We start from the raw sequence: 19,982 nt of genomic DNA on the forward strand, positions 1-19,982 counted from the left end.
GGACCACGAGGGCTCTGTGCACGGGCACTTGATAATTTAGGATCCTACCAATTGCCAATATCAGTATATTTGAAAGTTTAAGAAACCACACTTTTGGGGAACATTCTAAAGCCTTTATTTAGCATCAGGTAGATTATTTCATTGTAACACTTGTTAACTTCAAGACAGCAATTAAAATAATTTACTGGCAGCTACCTAAAGCCCCTTGGAGCAAGATCTCAGTCCGGGGTTGGGTGGATAAATACCATTAGATTAATGTACCCCAATGAAAGGGGCAAAGCTACTGTATAGTAGGTCTCCATACAGATTTTAAGTACACGGGGGCCTTACGTACTCGCAATGCACAAGACCCCCTATTGTATAGTTTGGTACTTATAATACATGAGTGCAACTTCACGTCTCAGGTGGCCTTTGCCACAAAAGTTGAAGCATTTATAAAGGTTTGTCATTATGTAATGATGGTGATTAGAATCTATTTCTAGGGCATTTTTGTGAACTAGATTTTATATGAATTTTCAATTCAAACACCTTTTAATTCTAAGGACCATGATTACAGAAAATTGTAAAAGTAAATTCAGAGCACTAAAATACCTTTTCCAGTTTAATTTTTTAGAATTTTCAAATCAGGAACAAGTTTTTCTTTTTGGAAGTGGGAAGAGGTAAAATTGAGAGGATTAGTACGAAGAAAAGCCATCTTTTTAACGTAGTCTTTACACAATGACATAACCTTCTCTACATTTGAGCACATTAACATTGTATAGAAGAGTTCTAAACATTTCAAAGTCACATCTAAAACATTCAAGCATGACAGCATAAAAATATTGAAAATAACTTGATTTGGGACTACTATATAATTCCATAAAGCTAAAGTTACAGTTGGGTATAAACTTTCAGTAGATATGGCAACAGCAACCATAAAAAGCATTTTCTCCACACAGTTTCTCTTACCTCTCTAAAACAGTGTTCCAAAGAAGTAAGTTTGGATAGCAAAATTACCCATTTTTCCTGACTTTCCTCACCAATATCACCTCATGCCCTACTTTTGTTGAGTGAAATGCAAGTTATCTCAGAGCAGGTTTTTTCTTTTTTTAAAAGATGAGTAGAAACCAAGGAAAAAATTTAAAAACATAGGTTTAAGACTTATTTATAGATTAGCCAAACACCCTGACTTGTGTGCATTTTAATAAATGTCAGGCAAATTGAAGTAGTTTCTGTCCCAGTAGCTGCCCGAGTAAAGCCAGTCCTGTGCTCCATTGTAGGGATTAGGACCTTGATGGAACCACCTGTTTAAAAAGAAAGCACAAGATTGATGGGGGAAGCTGAAATCACAAGGTACCTGCCACTTCGCCCTGAGTTACGGATTTCCAAAGAGACTTTTAAAGAAGTCCTATTGTTTTTAGAGACTGCCTATATACTATAGAGAGTAGGAGTCCAAAAGATATGATGATACCATACAAAAAGTTCGTGAGTCTTTTCACAGCATTCAGCAAGAGTACTCAACAGAAGGAGGATCTTCTGTCTGGTAGGATAAGAACAATACTATTTGTCTAATTGTTCACTCTCTAGCCACATTATCTTCCACCAGGAGGCTTTTTTTTTTTTTTAAGGTTTAAGGAATTAGGACAAGGAAACGAACTTTTATGAACTTTGGCAACATACCAGAATAACAGGTAAGCTACTGGCTTCAGAGTTGATGCCCCGTAAACTCAAAGCAGAAGTGGAATGTCAGAGAAGTCTGATTTTAAAGACCATGATCTTTCCAATCTACTGTGCCACACCTAATCTGCTGAGACTAGTCCTCACCTTCCTAGGTCTCCATTTTCTCCAGGCTAATACGAATTCTTAGGTTGCATCTAGCGGTTAACATCCGTATCTGTCTTTTCTAGTTCTGCACAGAGATGCCCTAATCATTTTCTTACCCTTTAAAAAACATCACATCACTGTTTCCGATAGCCCCAGCGTTCTTCAGGTACTTGCTATGCTCAAAAGGTTCACAAATTTGTGTCACATTAAAAAAATTTTTTTTAACAAAATGAAGTTACATGTGTTGGGTAAGTCTCAAATGTCCCTATTATCCCTACAGTAGCACAAAATACTCTAAGAGAAAAGACTGCTTCAGATTAGGCAGATTCCTTGGAGGACCACAAAGTAAATGTGCATTAGACCACATTTTCTAGAATATTAATATCTAAATTCTCTATTCAGTTTTTGGGACTTTTTCCTACTTAGAAAATTTGAGTCTACTTTAAATGATCAAGATAGATCTGATTTGGTTAAGTTAAGCAGACTGGAAATATAATTTAAAAACCTGTTATTTGATCAAAGTCACAAAATTCTAACAGTATGAAGTATATAGTTACACACCTTTTGGTCTCAAAAGTCCAAGCAGTAAAAGCACTTTTGCAGTTAGGCTTAGCAAAGTCAAGCACTTCAGAAAAGCAGGAAAATCCAAATCAAGTAAAAAATAATTTAAAAACTAATCCAAGCCTCAGGCCACAGTGCCATGGGGTAAGCCCAGTTCTCTGAAGACCAGGACTGCAAGCTCCCCTTAGAGCCTGCCTGCTCTTGGACGGGGTCCGAACGCCACACTGGAGATGAGCACACCTCAGAGTCGACGGTCTAATGCATGGGATTAGAGTCTCCCCCTCAACCGCTAGCTCTAATTTTGAGCACTTGTGTCTGGAAACCTCTGCTCACACACAGAGACCACAAAGTCCAGTTAATTTGTCCTAAACTCACACATTTTAGGCACAGGTCACATGGGAAGAGGAAGGTAAGATTTCTGTGCTTTTAGTATTTTGGAGTCTGCAGGTCTGAATCAGGAACATAGCATTCTATAAAATGTGAATTCTGCATGATGCTCAGATGATCAGGGAGACAGCCTCATCAATTTTTTTGGCCTCATCACCCGCCTCCCTCCTCTTAAAAATCCTCTCTCACGGGTCCCTCTACCTCCTCCCTGTACCACACTGATTTCCTCTAGGAAAATAGGTCACGATTATAAGCAGGCCTTTTCAAAAGCAGGGGCCATAGTTGACAGCCAAAAATTTGGGAGCCTATCCTCTCTTCGAGTGAAACCAGTATTAGCAGGAATGCCAGCTTTTAGTGCGGAGGGATTTGAGACGGATTTTAATAAGTTTCCGGGTTTGATAAGTCTGAAGGCTAGTTAGCTCTAACCCAGCAGAGAATGTTCCTTTATAAACTGTTCTGCCCCATCCTACCCTAGTCAAACTGAACCACGCCTTTCCAACACACATCGTCAATCCTGAGAAGAGTCAAGTCCGTGAGTGTGCACTCTTCCCACCTCCACTAAAAAAGAGCTCAAAGCACATATTCTTTGGACAAAGGGTCGGTAGGATCATTTTAAAGAGGTACATTCATATAAGTACTACTGATGCTAAGAGACAGTGTGGTAGAAAGGCGTCAAATTGTAGCCCACAAACGCGGCCCCTCGTTTTATTTTCAGGCGACTACAGAGCTATTTAAAGCTCATTACTTTCTGAATGCTACGACTTTGACAGTAAAAATTCTTAGTGGACTTTTCGCTTACATTGTACACCTGAAAACACGACCAGAAAAATAAAGGAGATAATAATGAGAAATATAGTACAAAAGTGGGGTTTTCTGCAAAAAGAGACTAGAACTTATGATAAAATGAGTCAAGTCTTTTCAAAAGGGATCACAGGAAAGCAATGTAACTTTTCCTTAAGGATTAATGAAGGTGGAGGGTTCTAATCACAGGCCTGCGGCTCACTAGCGGTGTGCCGTGAGCAAGTCCCCTAAATGAAATACACCAGCATTTGTTTTCCTCTGAACAACAAAGGGATTTCTGGGCCACTTTCCAAACTGTATTCCACGGAGTTTTAGGGAGCTGGGGAACGTACAGGGTGGGAGAAGGTGAGGGGTGGCCAAGGTCCTGCCCCTACTCCTCACCCGACCACCGCAGCTCTGGTTCCACACATTCTGTATTTGGAGATTCTTTATGCATTCATTGGCAAAAAAGCTTTTTATGCTAACCACGTCCAAAAACACTTAGACTGGATGAAATCTAAGGTCATTTCTAGTTCTAATAATTATCTATTTCTCAGATGCAAAAGGGCTACCAATGTCTACTGAAATGCTTGCAAAAGTACTCCCATATTTGCTCTGCAACTCATTTAATAACTTTGAGTTATGGGACAATGGTTTCTATCATGTGATACATACGTAGAAAATGTTTTTATTCTATTCCTGTTTCCAAGTGATTCTATTACTCAATACAGGGACTCTGAAAACTCCTCTTTAAAAAAAAAAGTTCAAAACTTAGAAATTTTATGGCCACTTTCTATTTCTGAATGGAATCCAAGGTTACTTTATACATATTGTATTTCTGGTACATGTCTAATCCCTTGTGTCTGGAAGAATAAAGGCACTGTCTAAATATCTTGGACACATGATAAACATATAAGCAAACGGCCCTGTACGTTTACTCACGTGTACTATAAGAAAATAGCTCCAAACCTACTTTCATGCCAAAATCTGTTAATTCCAGATTTTACCTTCCCTCTTACAATAATGAAAAGGGCAGGACGTGGCCAGACAAGGAAGGCAGACGGTTGGCTTAAACGACTCACCTCCAGTTAACTGTGTGGCAATACTGTAACCTTAATTTCCAGATAGTCCCTTTCCTGTGTCACACATGCAAGTCTTGCCGCTTTTCTCTCACACCTGGGAACACTGGCAGGGCTTGTGTCAGGCCTCGCTTAGCAGATCTGCATCTGAGTGCCCCACCCCCCACAACAGCCTGGGGTGCCCCACACGCACCTCGTCTTCCAGTCCTCCTCCGACTTGGACCTGTTTTTGCGGGCTGCTCTTTGTTTTTCCTCAAGTCGTTTTTTTTCTTCACTAGCTTGATCTAAGGTATGAACATTAATGGAAAACCGTTATTCTCCAGGTAGAGCCTGCCGGGCACAGTACTAAGCACAGTGACGTTTTGGACAAGCACCATCTACATGTATTCGCACGATCTCTGTCTTATTAGAAAACAAACATTACGTTAAAATTTTCACACACACCCAAGGTAGTGAGAGGCAGAGGGGTCACTCAAGGCCCAGTCATCTCTTTCTATAGTCTAGTCCTGAACAGCTTCTTCATTTACCAAAAGAACCTGCTAATCTTGGGGCATCCAGGTGGCTCAGTCGGTTGAGTGTCCGACTTCGGCTCAGGCCATGATCTCACCATCTGTGAGTTCAAGCCCCACGTCAGGCTCTGTGCTGACAGGTCAGAGCCTGGAGCCTGCTTTGGATTCTGTGTCTCCCTCTCTCTCTGTCCTTCCCCCGCTCGCACTCTGTCTCTCTCTCAAATATAAATAAACATAAAAAAAAAAAAAAAAGAACCTGCTTATTCTTTTTAAAAACATTTTTTTTAACATTTATTTATTTTTGAGACAGAGAGAGAGAGAGAGAAAGAGCATGAACAGGGGAGGGTCAGAGAAAGAGGGAGGCACAGAATCTGAAACAGGCTCCAGGCTCTGAGCTGTCAGCACAGACCCCGATGCGGGGCTCGAACCCACGGACCATGAGATCATGACCTGAGCCGAAGTCGGATGCCCAACCAACTGAGCCACCCAGGCGCCCCAAGAACCTGCTTATTCTTAAGGCCAAAATAATTATGTTCAAAAGCTTCAATGGAAAATTGGGTGGAAAAACTAATCAATGTGAAATTTTCTTAATCCTTGGTGAGACCTCACAGAGCTTCAGATTCTATCATAAGAAATTCAAACAATTTTCAAAAATCCTGTCTCACTGATCATTCAAGGACAGCATTAGGGCATGTGGTTAGAACAGGGCTTCTGAACCCTAGTGTCCCCGACACATCATCACACTGCCAGGGTGCTTGTGGGGCGTCCTGTGAGCTGCAGGACCTCTGGCAGCATCCCCAGCTTCTAGCCACTAGATGCCAGCAGCAGTTCCCCAGATGTGACAAACTCTCCGGACACTGCCGCACGTCCTCCGGGGGGGGGGGAATGCTTCCCTTTTAAGAACCACTGATTTAGAACAGATTTAACATCAGGTAAAAATGTTGTAATTAACTGAGGCCACGCTCTTCTTTGAGGCTCACGAGGTATTATTTGGGTTTTTAAACATACAGTGAAATAATTAGAATATAGTTTAAAGTTGATAATGATGCTATTATTTTCTCAAATTCCCCTCTGACATTTAAGACATGCCTCTGGCCATATGTAGAATATTAAACCATTAGGGAGGATCAGAAATAATGAATCTAAGCTACTAAAGTCTACCTCAGATTTCCAAATTTTAAATGAAAGCTACTGAATTTATATTGAATTCAGACTAAAAATGCTCATACCATCACAATGATGCTACTGATCACACGACCCCCTCCCCCACATCTATCTACACCATTTCACCACCAGACACTCGTTACCTATTTCTCCATTCTCCATGGCTCTGATGTCAGGCCGTAACCTGCAGTCTGTCTTAGGAATCACGCTCTCCATTTCCTTGTCTACTTCATTCAAAACCATTGCAAAGCTAGTAAAGTTATACATCTGAAAAGCAGCAAAAATGTTCAAATTAACATGCAGCAAGGCGTACTGCAACCCGAAAGCCCCTGAAGACAGAATGACTTGACAGTGACTCCCTGAGTCTGCAGTAATGATGGCCTGCCTTCTTGACCACTTGTCTTCAGCATTTTCACTCAAGTCTGCCCCACCTGGGGTGTCTGTCCCAGAGAGATCCCCACGTCCCCACGCAGGCTGCACACGATGAATATCCTCCATCACTGTCAACTTGAACTATAAGCCACATTGATGTTCTTTTTACTTCATTAAAATCATAACTCGCTGGATCTGGGGGCTTACTACTGAAGTATTTGTACCACCCTGTATTTGACGAGAGCCAGTCTTACTCCTGAGTTATCGTTAAAGAAGCTCCCAAGAGTTCCACCCCGACATCTTCCCAGCCAGACCCCAGAAGGGACGGACGGCATGAACGCAGAGTCTCAGCTGACAAGGGAAACTGGCAGACAGAAGCCAGCAGAGGGATGGCTGAGGAGCACTGGGGCGACAGGCCGCACCCTTCTGTGGTCTGGCTGGGCTGGCCCTGCACGTGCCTGGAAGGCGCGCTCTCGGCACTGAACAGAAGCAGCCCCGTCTCACCTGGGCAGAGTTTGGAGGCCGTGGGGCTATTCGCCACAGGAGAACACTTCCAGGGATCACAAACACACTTTCAGAATCTGGCATTGGCATCTCGTCCGACTCCTCAGAAGTGCTCATCTAGAAGAGCCAACCGATGGACAAAATTAAAACGTTTTACAACAGTACACTTACAAATTGTAAAATAACCACGGTTTCCCGCATAGAGTGAGCGGTGCGGGGGGTGGGGGGACAGGGGAGCCGGGACTCTCTCCAGCGGTGCAGGGAGTCCACAAACACTTGCTGACCAGGGGCTAGGAGGCCCTGAGCTTTGTGTGTGCTGTGCCAGCTAGTGTCATGTGCGCTAAGGTAGCACTACTCTCATCAGCACTCTTTACTATAGTGTCTTATTCTTCCTAAAGCTTTTTTAATTTTTTTTTTTTTTTTTTAAAGAAAAGTAACTTGCTGGAATATTTACTGGAGCATTATGAGAATAAGAAAAGGTTAAATTCTTGGGGCAGTTAACTAAAATGGATCAAAGACACAAAACCAGTAGGGATCCTAAAAGCATTCAATAAAAAGAGAATTTAAACAGATGTTAGGCTAATGAGGAAACGAACGATTCCTCTGGCTATCCCGCACGGGCAGACCATGCCAGAAGCTCTCGAGGTGCTGATCCTTCCATAATAAACCTATAAGGACACAGGAGCTCCGCAGCTCTGTAGGTACACGGCCTTCATGCCTTTGGAAGGTTAGGTAATACCCTCAGTGTCACACAGTCACCGAGATACTTCAGCGAACATACGGCTTACAAAACAGCAGCAGGGAGGCGACAGCACCGATGACGACAAACTTGCCCTGGCACCTGAATGTGCTCAGGTACATGGGCCTGCAGCAGCTCCGTGCACACAGGAAGGGGAAGTGGACAAGGCACGAGTGGGTGAGAGTAATCTCTCTCTCCAAGGGCACTGATCTACAAAGACTGGCAGGATTCACGGGACATGAGGGACATCTTCTGGGATGCTGCCAATGTCCGTGGTCCTCTGCCCCAACTCCGTAAAGGAGGGGTGGATGCCACGTACGTTGGCAAGTGCGTGTCTTTGCCAAGTGGCTTCGTACTGGCCCGAGTGGCCGCCAGGGCTCCCGGTGTCCTGGAGCATTTCCTTCTCTGGCCCCCTCGGTCCTGTAACAGCTGCGGAGAAGCATCAGCACATCTCCCAGAAGGAAGGAAAGGCAGGCGGGACAGACGTGGGGTGTGAGGAGGAGAGCAGAACAGTGCCCGGAGATGCAGGGAGGTAGAAAGAGAAGAGTCAAAGCCACAGCAGAGCGGCATGCCGGGACATTTTAATAAAACTCCTTCTGCCTCAGGACCATGGTTAACTCAATTACAAAGAAACTCACTAAAAACTACACCTATTTTTGAGGAGGATTGGGGCTTCTTAACTTTCACAAGCACGAGGTTCCCGCGAGGGGAGCCAGGGAGCCTGCCTGCTTGCTGGTGCTGGGCCCCTGGCATGCCCATGTGCTCTGAGCAGAGGGACCTTGGTATTTAGTGGTCTTGACTATGAGCGGGTATTACTCCGAGCCCTTTCCAGCAGTCGTCAACTCACCTGACAAAGCAGGTACCAGTAGTATCCCCGTTTCACAAATGAAGGCCAGGGAGAAGGCACGAAACCTGACTCTACCCACTCCTCGGTGCTGGGGAGGGTTTCTACCCAGAGCTTGTGCTCTTAACTACCCTGCCGGCTCCCGGAAAGCAACCAGTCCTCAAATATCTCCTGTCGGAACACATGCACTCTTTCTTTAGCCCTCTGCTCCTCTGCCTGAAGGAAAGGAACAGGAGCGCGCCGAACACGAGAGCCTCCTTGGGCCCTCCATGTGGGAAATGAACAGTCTCATGAGGAAGAAAGGTGAGTGGGGAATGACTCCCTTAACTGCACTGGTCTTAACTTCAGTGGTTTAGACGAGAGAGAGAGAGAGAGAGAGAGAGAGAGAGAGAGAGAGAGAGAGAGAGAGCGCGCGCGCGCACATGCAAGAGCGAGAGCAACAAAACTGCTAACAGGCAGGAAAACGTAGGAAATAATTTTGGAGGAAATTTTAAACATTCAAGTGACCTCAACTTCCTTTTTAGAAAAAATTTTTATGTTTATTTTTTGAGAGAGTGAGAGAGCAAGTGCACTCAAGCAACGGAGGGGCAAGGAGCCGTGCAACCAGCACAGAGCCCAACGCGGGGCTTGAACACACAGACTGTGAGCTCATGACCTGAGCCGAAACCAAGAGTCGACGCTTGACCGACTGAGCCACCCAGGCGCCCCTGATCTCAACTTCTAACGCACATAAACAGAAAGAAGGAAAGGAACATCCGTCCCAAGATGAACTCCCACTTTCCAAAGCTATGTGAATTCGAGTAATCAACGCCTCACGCATAACCTCACACAGCCACAAGAGTAGCACACGGCCGTACTCCATGAAGCTTATGCCGCACAGTTGCTACTGGGGCAGGTTATCTGTTCATTCAAAAGATGCAAGGATGTCTGTCAACTCTACCTCAATTAAACAAAGAAGATCCGAGGAGAAAAATTACACGCGTTAACAACCAGAAAAAAAAAGAGCACACTGTGACCCAATAACGGGCCGCCTCCAGAACGATTAGTACAAATCCAAAAGCCCAGGGATTCCTCCGGTACCACCTTACAGCATGTTCACCTGTTTGCTGTTTTTCTTCTCTTCAGTATTTTTCTTGTCGTTTTTTTTGTAAGCATCAAAAGTGGCGGGGTCCACACTGTACAAACACTCGGTCCACTTCCCATAGAGGGCACAGAGCCTCTTCTTGCTGTCGAGAGACATTCATATTCAGCCAACAATTAAAGCCGTGTTTTGCTGTAACTGAATCTTATCATGAAAATGATTATGAATCAGATTCTTTAAAGAAACAGACCTTTCCTTGTAGAAGAAAAAATTTTCAACTCACTGAAATGTTTGTTTCCTAGGTTATGGCAGATTTTAATACTGACGTTTTATTTAGCAAATGACATCTATACTACCCAACACCTAAAATGGACACTTTACCTTTTATCTTGAATGTAGCCTTCGACTTTATGTAATTCCTTACCAAAAAGGCCGCATGGCTTAAAATTCAACACACATTTGTCCCCAGTCCTGTGAAGAAGATATTAAGCTCAGATGACCATTTACCACAGAAGCAGCAGTAGAGAATAATGAGGAAGGTGACCTTTCTAAAGCAGTTGCTGTTTACTGATTTTCTAACACATGTCAGGCTCCACACAGTGGTTGTTACGACTAATCCTCAATTAGTACTGGACCCACCATTAAGAAAGGTGAGCAGGGTTAATAAAGAACAAGAGATGTGCTGCTATGGAGTCAATGTCTGTGTCTCCCCAAATTCACATGTCAAAGCCCTAACTCCCAAAGTGACGGTCTCTGGAGGTAATTCAGTCATGAGGGTGGAGTCCTCACAAATGAAATTAGTGCCCTTTTAAAAGACACGAGACATGAGCTGTGTCCACTATGTCAGGATACGAGGAGATGGCCCCTGCGAACCAGGGAGAAAGCCTGCACCAGACATCAAAGCTGTCAGCATCCTGATCTTGGACTTCTTAGCCTCCAGAACTGTGAGAAATAAATTTCTACTGTTTAAGCCAGCTGGTTTGCGTGGCAGTCTGTTAGAGCAGCCTGAGCTGAGTAAGATACTTGCCTAAGGTCACAAAGTAGGCTTTGAACCCAGCTCTTTTTAACTTTCCTGTTCCCCTCACACCACCTCCTCTGCAAATAATACAAACTAAGCACTATAAGCAAAATGAACTGAGGATGAAATTACAATTTCATCTGTAAAAGCTCAGAGTTCGCCCAGTCATCCCTGGTCAGAAACTTGCAATCATTAAATGGATGGGCTTCTATTTACCCAAGGGTCGAACTGCCTGGTTCTTAAATTATCATCAGGCTCTACTAGAGCTTTTGAAAAAAACAAAGACCCCCACCGGAACGGGGTGATGACAGTTGAAGGGATACATAAGCCCCCTAAAGCGTCTTACTTGTGGTTTGTGATTTCCACATTGCCGTACTGCTCAATCCAGAGTTTACCCACGATGATGTTATGTACGCAGCAGGTAGGATTTGTCCATGTGTATGCTTCACTGTGTCTAAAAAAAAAACCCAAAGCCCAGAAAAATAAATGAGAAGTGTTACTTTGTTTAAAAAGTCTCAAAAGTGTGACTCAGGATAACAAATCAGACAGCTGGAGATAACTAAGCTCTAAGACTTTGAAACCTCTATTGATGTAAACTCACAATAAAATGGGTTATTGTCTAACTACTCTTGTTGTTTCTTAAAAGGATATAGAAGCTTAAGAGAAAAACCTAAACTTTCACCGAACTCCAAATAAACTATGTATATACCAGTGTATCTTGTTTTATTGTACTTGGCAGATACTGCGGTTTTTTTTTTTTTTTTCTTCTTCAAATTGAAGGTTTGTGGCACCGGGCATTGAGCAAGTCTATTGGCATAATTTTTACAATAGCACTTGCTCACTTCATGTCTCTGGGTCACATTTTGGCAATTCTTACGGTATTTCAAAGTTTTTCATTTATTGCTATATATGTTATGGTGATCTGTGATTATGACTCACTGAAAGCTCAAACAGCTAGCATTTTTAGCAGTAAGATATTAAGATGTATTTGGATTTTTTTTTTTTTAGATATAATGCTACTGTACACTTTAATAAGACTATAATATAGACCTCACATAAGTTCCAAATGCACTGGGAAACCAGAAAATTCATCCGACTTGCTTTACTGCAGTAGTCTGGAATCAGGCCTTCAATACCTCCTATGTATGCCTGTCCTCATCTTAGGCATTCAAAAGTTTGGTGAGAACATTAAAAAAAAAAATTGGAGTTGGGAAATAAAAATGAAGGTCTATTTACGACTAACCAGAAGAGTACCTTCCAGCTCACCAAAGAGAAAAACTTATGTCAATAAGCACAATTTTACACATCCTTTCCTTTTGATAACATTTGTTTCACATCTTCATACGTTTGTGTTTTTTACATGTATTTTTCATTTACAAACAGCAAAATTCACTTTTGCTGGCATATTATTCTAGGAGCTTTAATGCATGGATAGACCTTTGTAACCACCACAATCGGAACATAGATCAGTCACAGCCTCCCAAATTCACTCATGCCCCTCGTATCGTCAAGGTCTCCCCTCTACCTAATTCCTGAATCCCTAATTCATCCCTCATCCTTATACAGTGCATCTGTTCTCCACTGTCTTTCCCCAAATGCCATATACAGGACATGATATATTATGCAACTTCTTGGGATTCATTTGTTATGATGCATTTGAAATCCCATGTATCAATAATTTGTTATTTCTGAGTAGTATTCCACTGTATGGATGTGCCACATTTAACCATTCACTCACTGAAAGATTTTGGGTTGCTTTTAGTTTTGAGCAATTATTATTGCTATTTTTTAAATTTATTTTAAAAAGTTTAATTCCAGTGTGGTTAACATGCAGTGTTATGTTAGTTTCAGGTGTAAAGTATAGTGATTCAGCACTTCCATATATTCCTCAATGCTCATCATAAGTGTACTCTTAATCCCCTTCCCCTGTTTCCCCCATGCTCCCACCCCCCCACCTCTGGTAACCATCAGTTTGTACTCTATGGTTAAGAGTCTGATTGTTTGGTTTCTTTTCTTCCTTTGTTTTTTAAATTCCATATATGAGTGAAATAATATGGTAGCTGTCTTCCTCTGACTGGCTTATTTTGCTTAGTATTATACTCTCCAGATGCATCCATGTCATTGCAATTGGCAAAATTTCATTCTTTTTTTATGGCTGCATAACATTAATTTGGACACATCTCTTCATCTATTCGTCTGATGGACACTTGAGCTGCTTCCATAATCTGGCTATTGTGCAGAATGCTACAATAAACACGGGGTACACATACCCCTTTCAATTCATGTGCTTATATTCTGGTAAATATCCAGTGGTGCAATTACTGGATGGTATGGTAGTTGTATTTTTAATTTTTTGAGGAACGTCCAGTTTTTCATGGTTATTAATACTGTTGTTATAAACATTTGTGTGCAGGTTTTTGTGACAACATAAATTTTCATCCTCTAGATATATACATAGGAGGGGACTGTTGAGTTGCACGGTAAACCTATCGTTAACTTTATAAGAAACTGCCACACCGCTCTCCAGGGCAGACCGCTTTATATTCCCACCAACAATACTTCGTTATACTAAATCCTTGTTAGGAGCTGGTATTATCTGTTTAAAAAATTTTTATTTTAGCCATTCTAATAGATGTATAGTGGTATCTCGCTGTGATTATAACTTTGCATTTCTCTAATGACTAAGGCAATTGAGATCTTCTCATGTGTTTGCCACTTATGTATACTTTTGGTGAGGTATCTGTTCATGTTGTTTGCCCAATTTCTTACGGAGTTGCTCTATTGTCTTAGTGCTGAATTTTGAGAATGCTTTATATATCCTGGATACAGGTCCTTTGTTGGATATATGATTTGCAAATGTTTACCCATCTACAGCTTCTCTTCTTCATTTTCTGAAGTGTGTCTTTCACAAAAGTTTTTCATTTTGATAAAAATCTAATTTATCAATTTTGCCTTTTCTAGATTGTGCTTTGGTATGTATCTGTAAGAGGTCAGTGCCTAATCCAAAGCCATAAAGATTTTGTTTTCTTCCAAAAGCTTTACAGTTGTACATTTTAATCTATGATTTTGAGTTCATTTTTGGATAAGGTGGGAGATAGGAATTGAGATTCATTTTTTTTAAAATGTTTATTTTTGACAGAGAGAGAGAGAGAGAGAGAGAGAGAGAGAGAGAGACAGAGACAGAGCATGAGTGGGGGAGGGGCAGAGAGAGGGAAACACAGAATCTGAAGCAGGCTCCAAGCTCTGAGCTGTCAGCACAGAGCCGGACGTGGGGCTCGAACTCACAGACCGCGAGATCATGACCTGAGCCGAAGTTGGACGCTCAACCGACTGAGCCACCCAGGCGCCCCGAGATTCATTTTTTAAATACGCATGTCAAATTGTTTCTACACTATTTGTAGAAAGGACTAACCTTCACTGAACTGTGTTTGCACCTTTGTTACAAATCAACTGACCATACTTCTATAAGTCAATTTCTCAACTGACCTGTTCCAATGATGTACATCTCTACCCTCTTGCCAATACCACGGTTTCTTGATCTCTTGATTTTTAGAGTTAAGTCTTAAAATTGGGAAATGGGAGGCCATCGATTGTTCTTCCTTTTCAAAATTGTTTTGACTATTCTTTTTTTATTTGCCTTTCCATACAAATTTTGGTCAACTTCTCTATACCAAAAAAATCATCCTGGGACTTATTATTTGGATTGTTAATATCGTTAATTGGTCAATTAGGGGAGAATGGACATCTTAACTATATCAAGGCTTCCAAATATATTGAAATAGTCTATCTTCCGTTACCCAAATATCCTTTGTTTTCATCAATACTGTGTAGTGTTCATACAGACCCTGGACATACTTTATCAGCTTCATTCCATTCAGCCTATCTCAGTTTTTGTATTTGTCACTATAACTTTCAGTATTAAAATTTCCAGACATATTTCTATTTCTTTGCTAAAATGTCTTCCTATTCATTTTAAGCATGTTCATGTTTATCTCATGGGGCACAGTTATGAAATCTGCTCTAAAGTATTTGATACGAATTTCAATACCTGACTCATCTTGGGGCTAGAGCCTATTGTTTGTCTTTTCCATCATGAGTTACTGAGATTTTCCTGTTTCCTTGTAGGTCAAATGATTTTGGAATTGTATTCTAGACATTTTAATAATAGGTGATTCTGGGCACCCTTAAAATGTTCCAGAGAATACTGATTTTTGTTTGTACTGTTAACATAATTTCAGGTCACAAGTCCCAACCCAGTTTCTGTTGCCTTTGATTGTGGTGTCAGTTTAATTTTGTAGCCTTTGTAGTGCTATTCAGATCTATTATTTCCCCTCAATAGCCAGTTGGGGACTTGGGCACTGATCCACACAGCAGTTCAGATCTAAAGGCCTTTGGTGTGCCACTTCGGGTCACCGCAATGCCTAAGTGTTAAGGATGAGCCTGGAACTCATACACTGCTTAATGGGATCCCTTTCTTGATCTCCCTCCTCCCTCCATACTTGTAGATACCAGAGGAGTCTTTCCTCTGGCCTTTGCCTAGCAAGCTGGGGTTTTAAAGTGTTCCTGCTGTCTTGCATTTCCCACAAGTGAGTCTTCCTCTGGGGCAAAGAGAAAAGAAAGAGAAAAAGTAACAGGGATTCTCCTCGCTCTGTTTGGCCTTTATCCAGTTCCTCTGGCCAAGGAGGACCTTTCCCGAGATTTAGGTACTTCTGTGGCTGCTGCTGCCACTCCAGGAATGTAGCTGTGGGACCTGGAGCTTGCTCTGGGGCAAGGCTGGGAGAGAAAACTAAAAAGGATTTTCCCTCCTTTCTACATCCTGCAAAGGCCTCTTTTTAGCTGTTCTAACCAGAAACAGATGGCTTCTTCTGAAACTGTTTCTGTCTGCCTCCACTGTCTGGTTCTAAGGTCTGAGCTGCTCTGACTGTAAGCCAGGCGACAGTGGTTGGGTAGAGTGAATAAAACCAGGAACCTGCCATATTGGTCTTCAGGTTCTTATTTCTCTCCCCAGTTTGTGATTCTTTACTCTTCAGAGTCCTCAGATAGTTGCTTTATGTCTTCTGACCAGTTAAAATCAGTAGAAAAGATAGACTATAGGGTGCTCATTCCATTTTAACTAAAAGAAGAACCACCTTTGATTTTAAATCTAACTTTTTTCTTTTAAAAATTTATTCAATTTATTTAAGTGAAAAACAAAAACAGTTCACCCATTTCTTTCATCTCCTACTTTGTACCATTGGTAGCCACCAATTTGCTTTCTGTATGTATGAGCTTTTTTTTTTTTTTTAACGTTTATTTATTATTTTTGAGAGAGAGAGAGACGGAGGGAGGGAGGGAGAGGGAGAATGCAAGCATTTTCTGGGGAGAGGCAGAGAGAATCCCAAGCAGACTCTGTGAAGTCAGCACAGAGTGTGACTCAGGGCTTGATCTCACACGCTGTGAGATCATGACCCGAGCCAAAATCAAGAGTCAGACACTCAACTGACTGAGCTACCCAGGTACCCCAGAGCTTTTTTTTTTTTTGTTATTGTAAATTTTTATTTATTTACTTACTTATTTCCACATGTAACAGAGCTCATATAGTATTTGTCTTTGACTTATTTCACTTAGCATAATGCCCTCAAAGTCCATCCATGTTGTGCAAATGGCAAGATTTCATTTATTTTTATGGCTGATACTCCATTGTGTTGTATATGGTGTATATACACCCCACATTTTATTAATCCATGGATGGACACTCCAATATAGGCACTTCATTTTCTTCGGTAAATATCCAGAAGTAGAATTGCTGGATAATGTGGTAGTTCTGTTTTTAATTTGAGGAATCTCCATACTATTTTCCAGAATGGCTGTACAAGTTTGTATTCACACCAACAGTGTACAAGGGTTCCCCTTTCCCCACATCTTCACCAACACTTGTTATTTTAGTCTTTTTGACACTAGTCATTCTAATAGGTGTGGAACAGTATCTCACTATGGTTTTGATTTGCATTTCCCTAATGCTTAGTGGTGCAGAGCATTTTTTCATGTACCTGTTGGCCAACTCTGTGTGTTCTTTGGAAAAATATCTACTCAGGTCCACTCTGCCCATTTTTAAATCAAATTGTTTGTTTTGCCATTGAGTTGTAGGAGTTCTTTATATATTTTGGATGTTAACCCCTTATCAGATATATATGATTTGCTAATACTTTCTTCCATTCTGTAGGTTGCTTTTTCATTTTGTTGATGGTTTCCTTTGCTATGCAGAGGTTTTTTGTTTGATGTAGTCCCACTTTTTTTTTTTTGCTTTTTCTTTTGATGTTAGATTGAAAAAGTCTTCAGCAAGACCGATGTCAAGGACCTCATCACTTATGTTTTCTTCTAGGGAGTTTATAGACTTATATTCAAGTCTTTGATCCATTTTGAGTTAACTTGTGTAAGAAACTGTCCAGTTTCATTCTTCTGCATGTGGCTGTCCAGCTTTCCCAACATCATTTACTGAAGACACTGTCCTTTCCTCATTGTATATTCTTGCTTCCTTTTTCATAAACTGGCGATATATATAGGCATAGATTTATTTCTGGGCTGTTCTGTTCCATCCGTCTTATCTTTATGTTTTTATGCCAATACTACACTGTTTTAGTTACCATAGCTTTGTAAAATAGTTTGAAATCAAGAAGTGTGATGCCTCCAGCTTTGTTCTTCTTTCTCAAGACTGCTTTGGCTCTTCTGGATCTTTTATGGTTCCATACCAATTCTAAAACTGTTTGTTCTAGGGGTGTCTGGGTGGCTCAGTTGGTTGAGAGTCCAACTTCAGCTCAGGTCATGATATCACGGTTTGTGGGTTCAAGCCCTGCATTGGGCTCTGTGCTGACAGCCTGGTGTCTAGAGCCTGCTTCAGATTCTGCATCTCCCTGTCTCTCTCTGCCCCTCCCCAGCTTGTGATCTCTTTCTCTCAAAAATAAATAAATACACACTTAGAAAAATTGTTCTGTTTCTGTGAAAAATGTCACTGGAATTTTGATAGGATTTACCTGGAATCTGTGGATTGCTTTGTGTAGTATGGATATATTAACAGTATTAATTCTTATAAAATGTGAGCACGGAATTAAGAAAATAATCCCATTTATAACTAAATCAAAAAGAATAAAAGACCTAGGAATAAATTTAGCCAAGAAGTGATAGACCTGTACATTGAAAACGACAAAACATTAATGAAAGAAATGGGAAGACACAAATAAATGGAAAGATATTCCACGCTAATCTTTTTTTTTTCTATTGCAAAAGAAGAGAACTTTCAAATTTACCTAATGTCTAAGATGGGCCACACAATTATTATTTCCATATTTCTCAAAGTGAATTTTTTTTTTGAACACTGATTTTTTTTTTTTTTATTTGAATTCAAGTTAGTTAACATACACTGTAGTCTTGGTTTCAGGAGTAGAACACAGTGATGCATCTCTTACACATGACACCCAGTGCTCATCCCAACAGGTGCCCTCCTTTATGCCTGTCACCCATTTAACCCATCCCCCCACCCACCTCTCCTTCAGTAACCCTCAGTTTGTTCTCTGTTTTTAAGAGTCTCTTATGGTTTGCCTCCCTCTGTGTTTTTATTGTATTTTTCCTTCCTTTCCCCTGTTTATCTGTTTTGTTTCTTAAATTCCACATATGATTGAAATCATATGACACCTGTCTTTGACTTATTTCGCTTAGCATAATACAGTCTAGTTCCATCCACGTTGTTGCAAATGGCAACAACGCTGAGTAGTATTCCGTTGTATATATATTCCACATTTTCTTTATTCATTTTGAAAGATGGATAAAGAAAACATCACCATGATGTACAGAAAGCATCTTCCTTAAGAACTACCATGGAATAATTGATTCCATTCTATCTTAAAATAGATCCAAACATTAACTTAAACTTTTTATATATACCTATATTGAAAAACAACGGCTATTGCCCTGTTTCTCAATTCTTTTACAGAAAGTGGATAATTTACACTGTTTATAAGCTGTTTCTTTTTCTCCAACTTTAGAACAACACTGTCAGGTCTGTGGGTAAGTGTAGACAGACATGAAAAGAGTTTAAAGGCTTGATTCCAACTCACTCAAGGAGCTCCAAAGTGATGGTTCCTTTGGGTTCTGCTTCTACACTCTTGCCCCAGAACTTCAGTTTGGGGTAGATCGAGCCATGAAAGATGAAATCGTTGTTTAATCCTTCAGCATGAAATGCACTAATGGGTGGGTGATGGCTGACCTGCTCCGAGATGAGTCTGAAACCAAGGTCATCTCTTGAGATTTAAAAAGAAAAAAAAAGCAACACTGTAATTAACTCTTATCATGTAATGTGTACATCACTGTCGTTTCAGTCAAAAGGCAATGTAAAAGTATTAAAGCAGCAGATTCTAGCTACTTGAAAATATTAAAAGAACACACACATGAATTTGGGTGACCTGCATGAATTGCCAATATGAGCCATGTAAATTTAAACTTCTTCCACTGATACTAGGATAGAGGAATCTAATGTGTCCCCACCCTTCCAAACGTTTAGAAAATAAATGCTATTGGGGTGCCTGGGTGGCTCAGTTAGTTGAGCGTCCAATTTCAGCTCGGGGCATGATCATGTGGTTTGTGGATTCGAGCCCCACGTCGGGCTCTGTGCTGACAGCTCAGAGCCTGGTGCCCACTTCAGATCTGTGTCTCCCTCTCTCTCTGCCCCTCCCCCGGCTCAATCCTCTCTCTCAAAAACCAATGAACATTAAAAAGAAATTAAATTAAAAAAAATAATAAATGGTATCCAAACTTGTACAAAAAGGGAAGATTCAGAAAAACTAAAGCCAAATGAATTCCTTAATTGTGGATCAAGAAACAGGCAAACAGAAGTGCATCTATAGATGTGTCACTGCCTTTATGCCAACAGTACACATTTATGTTACTATATTTGATATGGGTATTAAAAAAATTCCAATCACATGATCTATGTAAGGAGGAAAGAATAATTAATCCCACATGATCAGTAATATTGAAATCGCTTAATTACTTTTTATAATGGTGCATTTTATGGATGTTTCCACATTTCTGACATAGTCTCTAAAAGAGAAACAAACATCAAAATTGTTAACTTGCTCCAGGAATGCAAATGTTGGTAATGTTAAAAAA

General features: G+C 40.9%; 1 protein-coding gene across 11 annotated transcripts in view; it reads right to left on the bottom strand.

Moving 5' to 3' along the window:
* Window positions 1-99: 99 nt before the first annotated feature.
* OSBPL1A (oxysterol binding protein like 1A) overlaps window positions 100-19,982 on the bottom strand; it is a 245,337-nt gene continuing 225,454 nt past the window's right edge. For all 11 annotated transcript variants that reach the window (XM_047828148.1, XM_047828145.1, XM_047828146.1 and 8 more), the window contains 8 exons: window positions 18,932-19,114; window positions 11,188-11,295; window positions 10,205-10,294; window positions 9,842-9,968; window positions 7,160-7,276; window positions 6,427-6,550; window positions 4,804-4,894; window positions 100-1,283 (listed from right to left, as the gene is read on the bottom strand). In XM_047828148.1, the coding sequence (XP_047684104.1) occupies window positions 1,181-1,283; window positions 4,804-4,894; window positions 6,427-6,550; window positions 7,160-7,276; window positions 9,842-9,968; window positions 10,205-10,294; window positions 11,188-11,295; window positions 18,932-19,114 (943 nt within the window). In that variant the 3' untranslated portion in view covers window positions 100-1,180. The remainder of the gene's footprint in view (window positions 1,284-4,803; window positions 4,895-6,426; window positions 6,551-7,159; window positions 7,277-9,841; window positions 9,969-10,204; window positions 10,295-11,187; window positions 11,296-18,931; window positions 19,115-19,982) is intronic.

Source organism: Prionailurus viverrinus, chromosome D3 (genome assembly GCF_022837055.1).
Source record: "Prionailurus viverrinus isolate Anna chromosome D3, UM_Priviv_1.0, whole genome shotgun sequence".
Classification (NCBI taxonomy): domain Eukaryota; kingdom Metazoa; phylum Chordata; class Mammalia; order Carnivora; family Felidae; genus Prionailurus; species Prionailurus viverrinus.